The sequence below is a fragment of the Passer domesticus genome, chromosome 1 (assembly GCF_036417665.1).
Source record: "Passer domesticus isolate bPasDom1 chromosome 1, bPasDom1.hap1, whole genome shotgun sequence".
NCBI classification, from domain to species: Eukaryota; Metazoa; Chordata; class Aves; order Passeriformes; family Passeridae; genus Passer; species Passer domesticus.
Genome location: NC_087474.1, coordinates 67,466,837 through 67,482,878, shown reverse-complemented (window position 1 = coordinate 67,482,878; position 16,042 = coordinate 67,466,837). Strand labels below are relative to the sequence as shown.

General features: G+C 45.0%; 1 protein-coding gene across 3 annotated transcripts in view; it reads right to left on the bottom strand.

The window, feature by feature from the left end:
- Positions 1 to 1,811: 1,811 nt before the first annotated feature.
- SLC66A2 (solute carrier family 66 member 2) overlaps positions 1,812 to 16,042 on the bottom strand; it is a 65,796-nt gene continuing 51,565 nt past the window's right edge. For all 3 annotated transcript variants that reach the window (XM_064422374.1, XM_064422384.1, XM_064422386.1), the window contains one exon: positions 1,812 to 4,585. In XM_064422374.1, the coding sequence (XP_064278444.1) occupies positions 4,378 to 4,585 (208 nt within the window). In that variant the 3' untranslated portion in view covers positions 1,812 to 4,377. The remainder of the gene's footprint in view (positions 4,586 to 16,042) is intronic.

Here is a 16,042-nt window from a genome sequence, read left to right as displayed (position 1 = left end):
AACAGGCATGGGCTATGGCAGCCTCACAGCAGATGCTTCAGGGGACAAAGATCCTTGGCACCTACAAGCCACAGCCTTAGAGGACTGTGAAGCCTTGGCATGGAAAAGGACTGAGGCACACGGAAGGGCTGATGGATAGAAAAATCCAGTGTGGTGCTGCTGGCCCATCTGTGGCTGAGTGAAGTCCCTCACTCTCCCAGCTAGCAGCTACCAGAGCCAAGTGCATGTAAGCCGGGACACAGAAGGGCAGGAGGGGGGTCTGAAATGCTGTGTTTGCTGCCAGTGCATTTCTAGATGCTGACATCCACTTGGGACTGGCTGGTTTACAAGGCTGTTTACAGGAAGAACTGCCCATGCTTCAGGGTGAACCTCACATTATGTTCTAGTCCCTGGCTTTTATTACTGCTGTTGGCACACGTACCCAGGAAGTGTTTATTTACTGGCGCACTGTTCACTCTCATATTGATGTCTTCTTTCCTATGGAAAGCCTCCAACAAAGCTACAGTTGTCAGTCAGGTCCTTGAAACCTGCCTGGCTCTCAAGCCTAAGGATCACAATCAGATTTAACAAACAGAACTTGTGCGCCCATTTTTGCTTAATACCCAGTACTAAATGTGAGCTTTATTTTATGTCTTAAATTTTTTTTAATTTCACCTAACTGCATGCATCTCAAACATCTTACCATGGAATTTCTCCCTCCATGGAGCCACAGTGCAGACCACTGTCTGCCAGGCACAGCAGAGGGAGAGATTTGCCCTGAGGGAGGCCTGGGGCAGCACTGCACCAGCCAGCAGGGCTGGGTTGGTGCAGCATCCAGAGATGGGGTTCCCCATTGTTTCCTTTGGGGCCAGCCTCACCATTGGCTTCCCCACAGTGAATGCCAAAGCAGCAGCCACTAATACCAGCACTGCCTGGGAGAGAAGGTGCAGGCACTGCGAGTGTTGAGCAGGCTTGACTGCTGTGAGAACTGCTTGGTCTCTACTGCCAGCAGAGAGCAGGCAGTGTTTACTCCCCACCCTCACATTCCTCCTCCTTTCCTGCCCATTTTGCTGATTTACCTACCTTTACCTTCATCTTTTGGTTTTCCTTCTATCCCTTTCCTTCAGGAGTACCGCCTTTCAACCCCTTATTTGAGCAAGTTCAGTCTCCCCCACATCTCTCGCCCTGCCCAACCCTCTCCTCCCCACCTCCCCTTCTCCAGCTCCGGCAGTCACTGCACACAGCAATAACAAACCACCTCTCCATGCCAGAGCAGCCCAACATCCTGGATCAGCAGTCTGGTAGGATCCAGGAGGTACACAGCAGCTGCAAGGCTGCTCCTGACAGCCTTGGCTTGTTTTCCCATCCAGAATGAACAGGTAGGGTGGTCAAGACTACTCTTGGGGCAGCAGCTGGCCATGAGATGACAGACTCAGTGTCCTCATCTTCTGTGCCGAGGCTGCCAAGCACATATCCCTCATCTGTATCCCATCTTCAACCTCATTCTGCAGCCTGCATGACACAGGGTCCCTTTAAAGCTACGTAATAATTTGTTAGTAATTTGTTTTTTACCGTGAGCATTGCAAACACAAGTTACCTGGTCTTGATGGTTAAATTTACCCTGGCATGTATGGAAGAGCAAGGAACAGAAATCCAGAATCCCTGCTGTGCATCACGACTTCGGGACAATTTCTGCCTTGTGCTTACTCACCCATCAGAAGGAAAAACCATGCTAGTTATTTGTATCAACAATGCTCCTGACAAGATGATTTATAACAAGAGTTAAGAAGCACACATTTTGTACCAATGAACAAAACAAAGCAACACTGCAATTTATATATAATAGGTAATTTTTATTAAAAAAAACATTGCAACTGACAGAAAAAATAAAGTCTGTGAAATGTGCCATACATTCAAAGAGATGTATTTAAAGTAAGCGATTTCTTATTCTCTGAGGTGATCATTGAAACAGATACTTCCTGGCAACTAGAGAACAAAACAAAAGTTCTGTAACACTTTGTCCCTAAAGTACCTTGCAAGAAGTTCTAGAGTTCCTGGCCAAGAGTCCTACTTGCTAAATGCCACATACAAAAGATGACTTAGACATGGTTTCACTGGCTTCTCTTCCAGCATTTGCTGCTCTGGTGTAAATGAGACTGGTCCACAGAGCTTGCTGGTTTAGGTACTGATGACAGACTCAAGAACCCACTCAAGGAGGAATCCCAAAAGGAAAAAGCAGAAGTTGTTTTATCCTTAGTAATATCTGTAGTTCAAAGCCAAAGAGGTGGCCAAAAGTGTGCACTCCCAGGTGAAGCTATAACATACAAAAGTATGTTTCTTATGAACCATTAATTTCTTACATCCCTGTTTTGCAGAATGTCTTAGAAAAAGACCACCAAATACAAAAATCTTACCATTACAAGTTATTAAAAAAACCCTTCATACAATTAAAACACACAACAAAGTTTTTGTTTTCTAACAGTAGAAATACAATCCTCATTAAAGCAGCATACCGGAGAAGCCAGTTGTTACGTTTTCAATTAAAAAAGACAAAAGCCCAGATGTTCTTGTAGCACAACCAGAACATTGGAGAAAAGAGAGGAACAAAACATTCATAGTCTGCCATGCTGAGTACATTGTCTTTGTAAGGTCACTTCAGGCCTAGAAGAGTATGGTATCGAACAAGGAGCATGGAGTCAGTGCCTGGGCACAGCGTGATTCCCCTCCCCTGGACAGTTTGCCACCAATCCAGACAGTCCAGACTCAAATCGTGAGGTTCCCAAAGAAAGAGCGGTAGGGGAAGTATCTGACTTCACACTGAAGTTACCAAACCTCAGACTTGCTGCCACTGCTAAGAAAACATAAGCTCCTGGGCTATTCTTAGAGAAAAAATGACTCTGAAAAATCTGTCCAACACCTTGCCTGTGGCCAGTCAGGACTCACCCAGCAGAGGGAGGAAGCCTCATAAAGGAAGCAGCACAGCACAGCTGTTCCTGGGACCAAGGGCATTGCTATGGTCTCCTCACATCACCCAGGGCAGTTTCATGACAGCAGTGTCACAACAAGCCAGCGGCTTGGTCACAGCCCCCACAGGTCCACACCAGCAGCAGCTGCATGTCACAGACAGAGTATGCTGACCTATGCTGGCTAATGGCCTTTAGAGACAACATCTACATGAACTCTGCCCTTTCAGTTTCTCAGTCCCTCTCAGTACAGCCTGCTGATTCATCTAAAACCGAAGAATCACTTCTTTAAAAGACTAACAGTTCACAACAGTAAAAGGAAAACACAGACTCCTTCCTTATTGGGCCAATGCACGAAACACCCCAAAACATAACCTGGTTCTTGTTTGGCATTGAACATGAACACAAATCTCAGCCTCAACAAATCAAGCTGTCAGATACTGGTCCTACTCCAGGGGATACAGCTTTTTCCCTGTCTCAAACTTTTTCATTTCTGAGCCAATGAAAGTGGACCTGCTTCTACCTTTGCAGCTCAATCACATCTAGAAATACTTGCCTGGCAACACTGGCAATGCCCATCTGCTGGCCCCTTGGTTTGGGAAAGACACCCTATAGCCCAGCTTGTTCCTGTGCACAGCTGCTGGGGCAGTGCTGCCCCCCAGGTGCAGGGCAGGCTATTCCCACACCCACAGTTGCAAAGCATGACTATGTAAGTTCCCAGCAGTCTCCTGTGGCTCCTCCTTTTGCCTGGATGCTTGACTGGCTGTGCCAGCTCTAGACATGACTCCAGCGCTATCAGACCCCCTCCATCATCTCCTCCATGTGTCCTCCTGCAGCAGGGATGAACATTTGCTCACCCTTTAGCTTTACAGCATCTGTGACCGGCTCATTTCTGGCTGCTCACCTCTCTGCAGGGCCTCCCACCCCCACCTTCTCTCACCAGACACCCTTATAGGGAAAGAGAAAGCTTCTGGATTTGCTCTTCAATACTGCTTCCTCCATCGTGGAGATACTGAATGCTAGTATATGCCACAAACTTCCCACCAATATACAGACTTTATATTATATAAATAGGTAGAAGTTTCAGACAAAATATCCTATAATTTCTGTGGTGTAACATTTTTAAATAGCATTAAAAACACAAACCATCCAGCCCTTGTGATTAAATATACAAACATTTGTGAATTAATAAGGCTCATAGGTATGTATGCAAAAATAAAGTGCCCCTCCCCCTACCAAGAAACAGTTCTGTACAGCTAAGTCTGAAAACAGATCAAGTTATTTAACACAGAACCTCCCGAGCTGGATGTGCAGCCGTGTTTTCCATCCTTGTTCTCATTTCTGCTTTCAACTTGGCAACACAGGAGTATTTACAAGTGGAAGAAGAGATGCCATGGCTGGCTCTGCTGACCTGCAACCTGCTCAGCCAAGTTCCTCACAGGGCCTTAGTGCTGGCTGGGTGTGCAGTGTGGGACACGGGCTTCTGAGGGTAGTGGCTGTACAAGTAAACTTGCAACAGGATAGCAATGTCCACAAATACCTGCAGGAGTCCACAGATGGAGAACTGGAAAGGGGCCTGATTCAGGATGAAGTAAACAGTCTTGAACGTATCCCCACTGGTCCACATCAGCACCATCTTGATACTGAAAGACAGAAGAAAGGGAAGAGTGTTTACTGAGAACTTGGTTTTGGATTAGACCTGCTGTGCCAGAAGATCCCACCTACTGCAGGTAGGATTTATACCCATCGTGGGCTGGGACTCCCCTTGACAGGGGCAGACAGCATGCCTAGACGAGACAGGCAGCTCTGTACTTAAAAGGGAGGATCAAAGTCCCTGCTCCAAAACTGCAGCACTCTTATCTCAGCAATTACAGCTCCAAACACCTGTGGCTATGAAGGTATCAAACATTTTAAAATCTCCAGCTAGGATATTTGACTCAGGGGTGCTCTGTAAACATGGCTGCCACATGCTGACAGCATTGACCATAAACTGAAGTACAACAGTGCATGGAAAAGAAGAACAATTCATCCCAGCAGTTACTTCTTGTGTGTGCCATACTGTGCTCATGCAAGGTAAAGTAACACACAGATTGCTCTCTCATGCATGCACACTTTTAGCATCTGCTGAAACAAACAAAACAGCTAGAAGAAACCACCCTTTACTGCAGAAAATGCCTAACTAAAAAAAGCAGACAGGCAGATTGTCCAGTAATACAGAAAGAGGAGAAATTACATGCCTGCAGCTGTTACTGGAAGGATGAACAGCACTAGGGATTTTTATCAAGGACACAGATCAAGAGCATCACTCAGAGCTCCTTTTAATAACCAAACTTGCTTTCATCTTGCTCTTCTGCTAAACATTTCCTGTCCTGTAGTCCAGCTCCTGCTCCCCCACATCAGGAGAAATAGAAGCAATTTCTTCAAACAGACCAAATTGTTTTCAGTGTCCTCAACAAAATGTGAATAACCAAACCTGGAAGGCTGTTTCTGAGCTTCATGGACTTTATCAGGAGAACTCTTTAAGCAGCTGGATAAGCAGCAGTGGACAAAAGCTTTGTAGCTCACAGTATGAGTACTGCACATGATTTGTCATAATTACAAGCAATTTACATTTTGCCAGCAGAGACTCCGTCACACACAGTCAGGCCCAAGCAGCAGGGCAGAACTTAATGTTCATTTTTCGAACATTCAGGCAGGAGCTCACAGGATTTGTGTTTTGGGCACAAGCACACAACGCCATTGCAAGCCAAATGCTGCAGGCCCATTCTTTCCCCACATGGGAAGGGTGGACAAAAGCATCAGTTTGTACAGCCCCATCACACCATGGAAACTGGAGCCTTTTGTAACACGCCTCACGTGGGCCAGAGCATAAAACAGGTGTAGACCTTCCACAGAATCTCTGTGGAACTGCAAGCAAGGATATGGGGTTAAGCGAGCATTCATTCCCCACCCAAGGTCATTCTAAAAATGTAAATAAATAATCAGAAAAAGAAAAAAACTGCCGAACTCTACACATCATTTGTGCTTGGTGCAAACAGCCTGCACCACCTGCCCTGTGCATGTTCCCAGTCACAACAAGTCACCTTACATCACACTTACAGGATGCTTATAGATGCAGGTGGTGGTCAAGGAATTGATTGATATTTTTATCAGGAAAGCAATAAACTCTTGGGTAATAAAACTGGCACCTTGCTTGTTGGCAGTCAGTATTTCTCCTCCTTTGATTTTAAGTGTATTAGTGTTTGCTGGGCAACTGATCACAATTTAATAGTGAATCCTGGTATGGCTAGGCACCCTCACTAAAAGCACATGCTCAACCAGGCCGACCAAACTAACTGCTCACTGTTGACAGAAGGGCAATTCAGAGATACCATGAGATAGCTGAATAGGAATTTCACGAAAATCCTTAATACAAAGGGTATTTGTCACTCATTCCCAATGGAGAAAGCCAGCTGGGTAGTTTTTGAGCAGAGTTAACCCTCTCAAAGAAAGAATAATCAATCACTGAGGGAAAACTTAAGGACACCCGCAGTTCAGCAGCACCACAGGAGCCAAGCACACCTCTAACTGTGGCACATGCTGTGCCAAGTTTGCCAAAGCAAGTTTTGCTAGGAAGCAAGTTTGCTAGGAAACCACCTGTGAACTCAACAGTCTGCAATACCAGCTGGAATACTGGGTGCAAGTTCTGAACGTGCAGCTTCTGCACGTTCCAGAGCCCACATTTCAGCTCATACATCTGACACTCAAGGACATCATCATGATGCCTGGAGTTCTAACCAGGACATGACAACACTCCAGACACATGAAAATCTCAACTTGTCCTTGACAAAAATGATCTTAAAAAATGCTACAGGTAGTTTAAAGAGCTAATGCCACTGGTCTGTCTGTGTATCAAAAAACATACATCCTTCTCTGTCTAGTAGCTTGATCAAAGCACCACAGAAAACCTGCAAATCACCAAGGTACAATGAAAATAAAATACAGAAAACACTTGAAATCCCACAAGACTCATTCCTTCAGCTGCATCAAGGTTTTCAGGGCTGATGCAAAGCAGTGACTGTGGGAGTGCTGGCTGCCCTCCCAGAGGAGAGGCTGGGACTGGACAAAAGGAGCATGTCCAGCAGAGACTAAAAGGTGCGTGGGGCAATCACAAAGAGCAAGAAAATGGGGACAGTGTCATGCAAGAGGAGAGAAAAGGCAATGAAAGGCCATAGAGGAAAGCAAGGGAGACAGCAGAGGAGCCAAGAGGTTGGTCAGATGAGAAGAGGATAGAAAAAAGAGACTGCAACAGGACAGGGAATGACAGGAATGGAAGAGAACTGGAAACTTGGTACACAAGTCCTTGAAAATGACCTGAATTTGGGGTAGACAGTTTGTATGGCAAGGTTTTGGTAGCAGGGGCCAGGGAGGCAGGCTACAAAGTGACTTCTGTGAGAAGCTGCCAGAAGCTTCCCCTAAGTCCAAGAGAGCCGATGCCAACTGGCTCCAAGATGTACTTGCCGCTGGCAAAGGCTGAGCCCGTCAATGACAGTGGTAGCACTTCTGGGATAATGTATTTAAGAAAGGGGAAAAAACTGCACTACAGAGCAGCCGGGTGAGAGGAAGTGAAAACATGTGAGTGGAACAGCCCTGCAGACCCCAAGGTCTGCAGAAGGAGGGGGAGGTGGTGCCCCAGGCACTGGAACAGAGATTCCTCTGCAGCCCACGGAAAAGACCATGGAGAAGCAGCTGTGCCCCTGCAGCCCATGGAGGTCCGTGGGGGAGCATAGATCCACCTGTAGGATGTGCAGGAACCCACCCTGGAGCAGGTGGATGCCCAAGGAAGTTGTGACCCCACGGGAAGCCTGTGCTGGAGCAGGCCCCTGGGAGGACCTGTGGGTGCATGGAGAGTGCAGCCCACAGCAGCAAAGCTGGAACAGCTTTCTGTCAGGACTTGTGACCCCTGGAGCAATGGACAGAGCAATCCATTCCTGAAGGATTGCACACTGGAGCAGTTCAGGAGGAACTGCATACCAAGGGAAGAACTCACATTGAAGAAGTTCATGAAGCACTGTCTCCCTGGGAAGAACCCCAAATGGAGTGGGGAAAGAGCATGAAGAGGACGAAGCAGCAAAAACAACGTGATGAATTGACTACAACCCCCATTCCCTGTCCCTCTGTGCCATTTGTAGGGAGAATGTAGAGAAGATAAAATAAAATTGAGCTTGGGAAGAAGGGAGAGGTCTGGGGAAGCTGTTTTAAGATTTGGGATTATCGTACTCTGATTTTGATTGGCAATAAATTAAATTAATTTCCTTGAGTGGAGTCTGTTTTGCCTGTGATGGCAACTGGTGAGTGATTTCCCTGTCCTTATCTCGACCCATGAACCTTCTGTTGTATTTAATGCTCCCCCTGTCCAGCCAAGGAGCAGTATGCGTGGTACAAGGAGTAAGCATCTGGCATTAGCCAACATCAATCCACCATGAGGGTAAAGCTAGGGAATGAGCCAAAAGGTGTGTGCTGGCCCAGGACCCTCACCTCACCACTCCAAGCACCCTGGAATGCCCCCAGCACTCTCTCCAAGTCCGTACATGTCTCACTCCTCCAGTGCCCACTCCAGGGATGGGAAAAGCTACAACTGCTCTTGGCTCTCTCCCATCCCAACCAGTAACCCCACACACAGCCTCAGAGCTTCAGCTTGCTGGGAAACCCATCAAGTGTGGCACCTTAGAGGAAACAGAGCTGGCCCTGCCCCCACTACATCACAGGCCTGAGACAGGCTGGATGAAGCTTACACCATGAACACAGTTCTGTGAAGTCCTAGTTTCCAGATTCTCAGTGTAATAGTAATGGTCCTCCTCCCAGTTTGGGATTTGCAATTGCTTTGTCCTTGCTGCATATGTAGATGTCACTTGCAATGATGCAGTGGTGCGTGTACGACTATGAGGGATGGATGGCATGGATACACTGCCACTGTTCTCATACCTTCCAGCTATTGTGTCACTTCAGGATGCCAAATTGCACAGTTTTTGTCTGCAGCTTCTCAACTTTACCCAGTCACCTGGGGAAGAGAGGTAATTCTTATATTTGGTCTTACTTTTGGGGTAGAAAGACACCATTCTAGCTCGGGCAGATAGCTGCCCCTTACCTTTCCTGGTGGAGAAAAGAGCAGCGTCTGTGAAAAAAGAAGCATTTTACTGCCCAGAAGAAATGGGAATTTTCAACTGGTTGTGGAGAAGAAAGAACAAAAATAGGAGAACACACCTAAGCCCTTGCTTCACTGCTCTACTGTAACCCTGTATTTGCTGAGTGAATCACAGAATCATTAGGTTAGAAAAGACCTTTAAGATCACTAAGTTCAACCATTAACCTAAACTCACCCAACCATGTCAAGTCCACCTCTAAACCATGCCCCTAAGTGGTACATCTGCACATCTTTTAAATATCTCCATATTCAGGTAGATGTCAACCAGCACCCCCAGGTCCTTTTCTGCTGAGGACCTCTCCAGCCACTCTTTCCCAAGCCTGTAGCTTGGGCTTGTTGCAACCCAAGTGCAGGACCTGGCATTTGGTCTTGGTGATGCTCATATAACCAACCTCACCCCATGGATCTGCACACTTGCCAGGTGTCATGGGCTGGTAGATCACAGACTCTGGCGCACCAGAGTCTGACCCCTGGCTTCACAGTGCAAGAGAAAATGAGGCACTGCTAATGCATAAAGAGGAGGCTTTGTTACAACAGGCAGTCAAGGCCCACCATCAACACTACTGAGACTGGAGAGCACGGCACAAAGAGGCTGCGTGCAGCAAAAATTTCCCAGACTCCAACCTCACATTCTATCTTCCTGATATCTGCAAAGTCACACAAGCCAAGCTGTTCCGTGCAGCACTGGCTACAAAGCAAAGCAGGACTTAGGAATGAATATTTCTTTCCTGAAACAGCCCAAAGCTAAGCTGGGGAGAGGTGGAAGGCAGGAAATGTTCACCTTGTCGATATGGAAGATACACTCTAGGAGGACAGCACAACTGCTCTTAGCACAAATGAGCAAGCAGGTTAGGGGTGAGCAGTGCCAGAGAGCAACCTGGGGATGCAGAAATAAGCAAATGGCAGCATTTGTCTGTGTGACAACAGAGATGCCAACAGGAGAGACAGGAACTGTGCTCAAATAGCTAGTATTGCCAGAGGCTGAGGCAGACTTGTGGTAAAAATAGCACTTCCCAGTAATGTACATCAGCACTGCAGTATCCAATGACAACAAACCTGAAAAGCAAGTGCCTTCCTCACAGCTGAGCTCGATAGAAGGAGTTGTTAATGTAGAGTAACAGCCAGGGCCAAGGCTGCATAAATTGCAAATGACCACAAAAAGGAAAAGCTGGTATTTTTTCAACTTTTTTTCAAAATCTGAAAGAGCACTTATGTATTCTGTTGCTGGAATTAATTCTCAGAGAGACACCAGCCCTTCTGAGTACACACTAGATTAGGGGTGGGTTGCTAAATGATGGTTTTTAATATGGTAATATGAAAAAGCGCAATGGTGCTGCTGTTCTCTACCAATGATAGCAGATTTCATAAATAAGCTGTACCCGTCTTCATTTGCTAAATGATAAATGCTGGAAAACAGTATTCACGTTTCTCATGGAATAACTTCTTTCATTCAGGTTCCTTGAATGATGTATATTAATCATGAAGTGACAGCAACTAGAGGTAACAGCAGCTATCAGTAACATGGTATCTGCAGTCAGCCAGCAAACCTTAATTTTTACAGAATTATTTCTGGAATTATTTAGATGTAGAAAGAGCTACATTCAAAACAGAAAAAAAATCCCAAACCATGTTCTGTTGCTTCTTTCTGTGGAACTATACTTGAGGATGAGTAATTTACAAAATAATTATATCTGCCAGATATTCAGGTGCAATCTTCCTTTTCCAGGACTAATACTATTCTAATCAAAGCTTTTCAGCATCTTCACTCCTTCTGCACAAAAACTGGCTGCAACCAGAGTCTCAAGTCTCTGATTTTCCCTTGGAGTCTTTGCACACTGCTCAACATTAGTCACTTGTGGATCATTACACCTTTCTTCTTCCTTCATCTGAAAGAACAAAAACTACCAAAAAGAAGAATCTTGTAAAAGAATATGAAATGTGAAGCCCCTTCTTCCACTTCCCTGCTGAACCAGTCTGTCTTAAGACTGTTGTCACCCTCTGTGCAAACAGCAGCAGGGCTACAGAGCAGCAGTTTGCAGAACACAGGCTGGGACTGAGCACAAAACATGCGGCAGGAAAAAGACACAGAAGTCCTCGCTTCCTGTTTGCACTGCAGATTTTCTCACACTGATGTTATGACTCTGCATGTTTGGAGCTTAACACACAAACCCAAAAATACCCTGCATGCTGGAAGACACTGAGAGAATCAGACATTAGACGGTGACTTCCACTGAAAAATCCTGTAGTGGTTTCAGCAGACATTTCAGTACAAATAGCAACAGGAGGGACGTGCTGCCCTGATGTAATTACATCCTGCTACAGTCAAAAACTTAGGGCTAGCTGTGTTCAGACACTTGATAAACTCAAAACTTCCAAGGTATGTTTGATAAGAGAAAAAAAGAATATAATTTATTTACCTTTACCCATGTAAAGAATAGAATTAGCTTGGACTCTGTTAAGAATCAGTGGAAGCTGTCCACAACTTCCACACATCATGGTCCCACATCGTGGCTAACTTCCCTATATCTTGGCCATGACACAGGTTTTGCCAAATCAGAAAATCTCATAAGACTGCCACAGTTTCAGACATTTCTTCATATATTAGCACTTGACTTCCATACATGTTGAAACACAGCGACAAATCTTTGAATGATGGCATACAAAAGCAGAATAAAATAATTTAAAAGCTGATAATATAGTATTTCATTCAGGAATAAAGTCCACAAAAAAAGCAGCCTGTCAGTGAGTATTTTCAACACTGCATTTGGTTTTGGGAAGTGAGGAAGAAGGTACAGAAGGTATCTCTCCAGCAACCTTTTAAGCTGCTACCTCCCACAAGCCATTTGCACAGGAATGTCTGGAAGAGAAAGCAGATTAAGTTGGAACATCCTGACTTTCGAAAACTTTCAGTTCCCATTTGCAGCTCCAAAATAGTCTACTTAGGAAAGACAGCAAGCATCCCTAACCCTGCACTTCAATCTCAATCAGAGGCTGGCCCGCCTACAGCAGTGAAACACAGACCAGAAAACATGAAACACAAATGCCATGTTATTTTTAACACTGCACAAAACAAACAAAAAAATTAATAAATAGAGCATTTGTTTCTAGCAAAATGCCCATATGGCTTAACAAAAAAAGGAATCCTCCTCATGCTAACCAATTTGCTTAGCCTGCCAAAAACTACTAAAAGGAAAAGAAAAAAAAAAGAAAACACACGGATCAGATATCCAAAGTATCTGAAGTTTGAAAACATGGAAACTAAGTGTGCATACCCTAAGACAGGTCCTTCTGTGTGAACAAGGAAAGATCTTGCTTTAAATATTGCACAGCCAGCTGGGAATCCAAGCACAAAACCGTTCACCAGTCCTACGTGCCCTGCCTGGTGTGGGTGCCTTACCTCACCTCTCAACAATTCCTCTGAGGCTGGAGCAGCACTGACCATCTCCAGAGAAAGACATTCATTCAGCCCCACAACACTAGCAGGAGTTAAGAGGAGTGTGCAGCAAGAGAGATGCAGCATTTATTTTGGACCTCTGTAATCAAGCTGAAGCAGTTGAGTTAAAGCCATATCCAGAAGCAATTGATACCACAGTCAGCTGCAATCCAAGAACAAATTATCTAAAAGTTCCTGTGATTTTCAAGGACTGTATTCATCAATGAGGAAAGATGAAATGCAGGATTTCACTCTGAAACACCATCAGGCAAACAAACACTGAAAGGTGCATTTAAACAAAAGTTTCACAGAAAAACAGGGTAAATGGGCATTTGTAAAATTTTTTTCTTTATTAATATCTATTTTCTAAACTCCCAAGTATGGCAGTGTCAGGCATTTTCATCCCATGCAGCATATCCACCCAAAAGCCAGTATTTGTTAGAACATGTCTGTGAAAGGATAGTCAAAAGGAAACTACAGGACACGCTGCACAGGGCTGGTGGATAGTCCAGGATCACTAATACGGCCTCCAACTATGCCAAGCAGCTGTGCCTGAAGTTCAGTCTGTAGGGGTCCAGAAACTGGCAACCCTTAACAGCTACAAAGTACTTCTAGTATTCTACAACTTGTGCTGCAGAAAGAAGGGCAGTAGGTCTTAAACAGCACAAAAACCCCCAAGTTCTATGAAGCAGGTGGGAAAATAAATATCTTCTGTGGATCAGAGGAGAGATTTGAGCCACAATTCACACCAGGAGACACAGATGGATGCCAGCCAGACTGCAAAGCTCAGGTCTGCTTAGACATGTGGTATGAACACAGATCAGACAGGCTGTTTCTGCTGCTGGTGAACTGGGAAGCTTGAGATCTGCTGCCATGGCAGGGACCAGATTTTCTCTGGTGCCAGGGCAGAAAATCACATCCTGCACCTCTCACAATAACCACAGTCAGCTGCCAACACACATGATATTGTCAAGGTAATGAGAATGGTGCAGAGCACACCTAAGTTACATCATTCTTCAAGATCTCACTCGTGAAGTTGTTCTCAAGGATCTGTCCCTGCTTCCCTGTCTCTCACCTCCCACTCATGGCATTGCAATTGGTGTAGCTGCAAGCACAGCTGCTGGCTCATGCCGCTCTAGATGTTCTCCTGCTGCCCATCTTCTCTCCAGCCACTTGGCACAGACCATGCTGGGGCCCCACAGCATGCACTGAAAGGTGGGTAATAAAGGACTTGCTGCCATGCAAGGGCACAGGGACACAAATCCCAGGAAGCAGCACTCCTTCCCATGGCTCGCTTCCCTGCAGGGTGAGTTGGCCTTCCACGTCCCAGTACTTGCAGCCTGCCACATCACTGCTATGTCCTGGAAAGCCAATGCCAAGAAGTATCAACATATGTCCCTGTGCAACACCATTCAGTGCATTTCCCACTCTAGTTCTAAATAACTTGGGACAAATTCAGTTTGAAAGGTAACCAAAAAATATGAGAGAACAGAGGTCTGCTTCAGCACAGCTGTGTATCCCAAGGCTCAAAGCAATGCTTTTAAATCTTCCTTTCTTCCTGCCCTAGACAACAAAGAGATCATCAGACTCTTCATTCAACTCGAGGTAATTAGAGCACATTTTCCCATCATCTTCATATGGTAACAATTACATAGCTTGAGCACGCTTCTAGTTTCTACTTCAATAACTGCAATTACCTCTTTGGTCAACATACACAAAGTAACAGTCCTAGCTCCAGTGCTTTCCTTTTTCTAGATGATTGGAGTTCACTTGTCTTCAAAGCCAGCATCCACAAGGACAAAATCTAATGATGTTGCAGTCATTACTTTTTATTAATAATCACATCCTTCAATTAGCAAAAATGCTTCTCACGTTCTAGGAAAACACTGGGGAAATTAAAACCCCAAACACACCAGTGCTGGTAAAATAAGAGTGATCACTCAGGGACAAAGTTCAGATTACTGTCTGGAAAGGAATTACAGATATTTGCAAGAGCAAAGCTTGCATTCTCCTCCAAAACATCTTAGCACTGTAAGGAAATAATGGCAGACCTGGCAGTGTTAGGTCAATTGCCAGACTCAGTTATTTTAGAGGTTTCTTACAACCTTATTGATGCTATGAAATAACCCCTTGCAAACTCTATATGAAGTTATGTCACCACCTAATTCTTCATCTGAAATTCCAGGTTTCTCCACTTCCTTCCACATGCTCAAGCGCACACAGAGGTGCAACAGTGAAGTTATTGGTGACAGTGACACACCATACACCTCTGTGCTGCTTCTTAAAGCTAAGCCAAGTGGGAAGGCTGTGCTTTGTCAGCAGGTGCCACCACAAACCAACCCTTTCTGAGCCACTTTCCACATTGCCACTGACCCATGATGGCTGCAGAGCCTTGAAACCCTGTTGTAGGCAGAACTGAATGCTGCAGGGACAAAATAAAAGCATCATGATCACATCCCACACACAGTAGCATGAAACAAATCTTAAAATTTCAGCCCCAGTAGGGTTTTTGCAGTTCAACAAGGACAGACATCCCCTAGCCTATCTTCATTCCCAAACTCTTGCCATTTACTGCTTGGTATAGTATGAATCCTGTTTTAGGAAATTCTCTAATACAAGACTTAGTATCTGACAGGAAAAGGCTTCCACAACTACCCTGAAAGCTTGCCTGACAATGCCAGGACATCTGGTTAGGCATGTAATTCCCTGATGTGATGTAGACATGCATAACTCCTAGCCATCCTCCCCAGAACAAATTAAAACCCTACCTTTTGGCCTTGTTGAAACAGGTTTTTCTGATATATTTTTTTTCCTTCTACATTCCACTCAAGAATACTATGAGCACTTCCTCCCCATCTCAGTTTTTGGGCTCATAATTCAGTGTGTCAGTCTCTGCACTTCCCACTCTTCTGTTTGCTTGTCCCACTGTGTCTGAGGAGCAGGGGACCAAATAAACCATTACAGGTCAAAGCTGAAACAGAAAATCTCTGTAGTCGACCCACTCGTATCTGCCCGACTCCCATTCTCTATCCAGCTCTTCACTGTAGTCTTTCTGGACCACCCTGCAAAGTCACTTCCTGAGCTAAGGTTCTTTTGATCTCTTTTTTCTGCTGTTCTGGCTCATCTGTTAACTACTTAAATTACTCACCTCTCTGCTGACTTTACAGATCTTCATCACAGTCAATATTACCATTCTGGTTGTTTACATTCTTGCCTCTCAATCTGTATTTCTTCAAACTCAAATCTCAGTTTACTTCCATTCCATATTTCTAATCCCACTCAGTCCTACTGCACTGAGGAAGACAGCTCTGCAACCACTTATGTGAAGGTAACAAACCACTTACACTATTGCTGTGGTGAATTCTAACAAAATACAGATGCTGAAATGTCAAGAACTGAGGCACTTCTATTCCCAAATTTGTTAGGTAACAGAGGATGACAACATTTTTTGAAAACTTTCATCTCTCAGGTATCTTCATGACA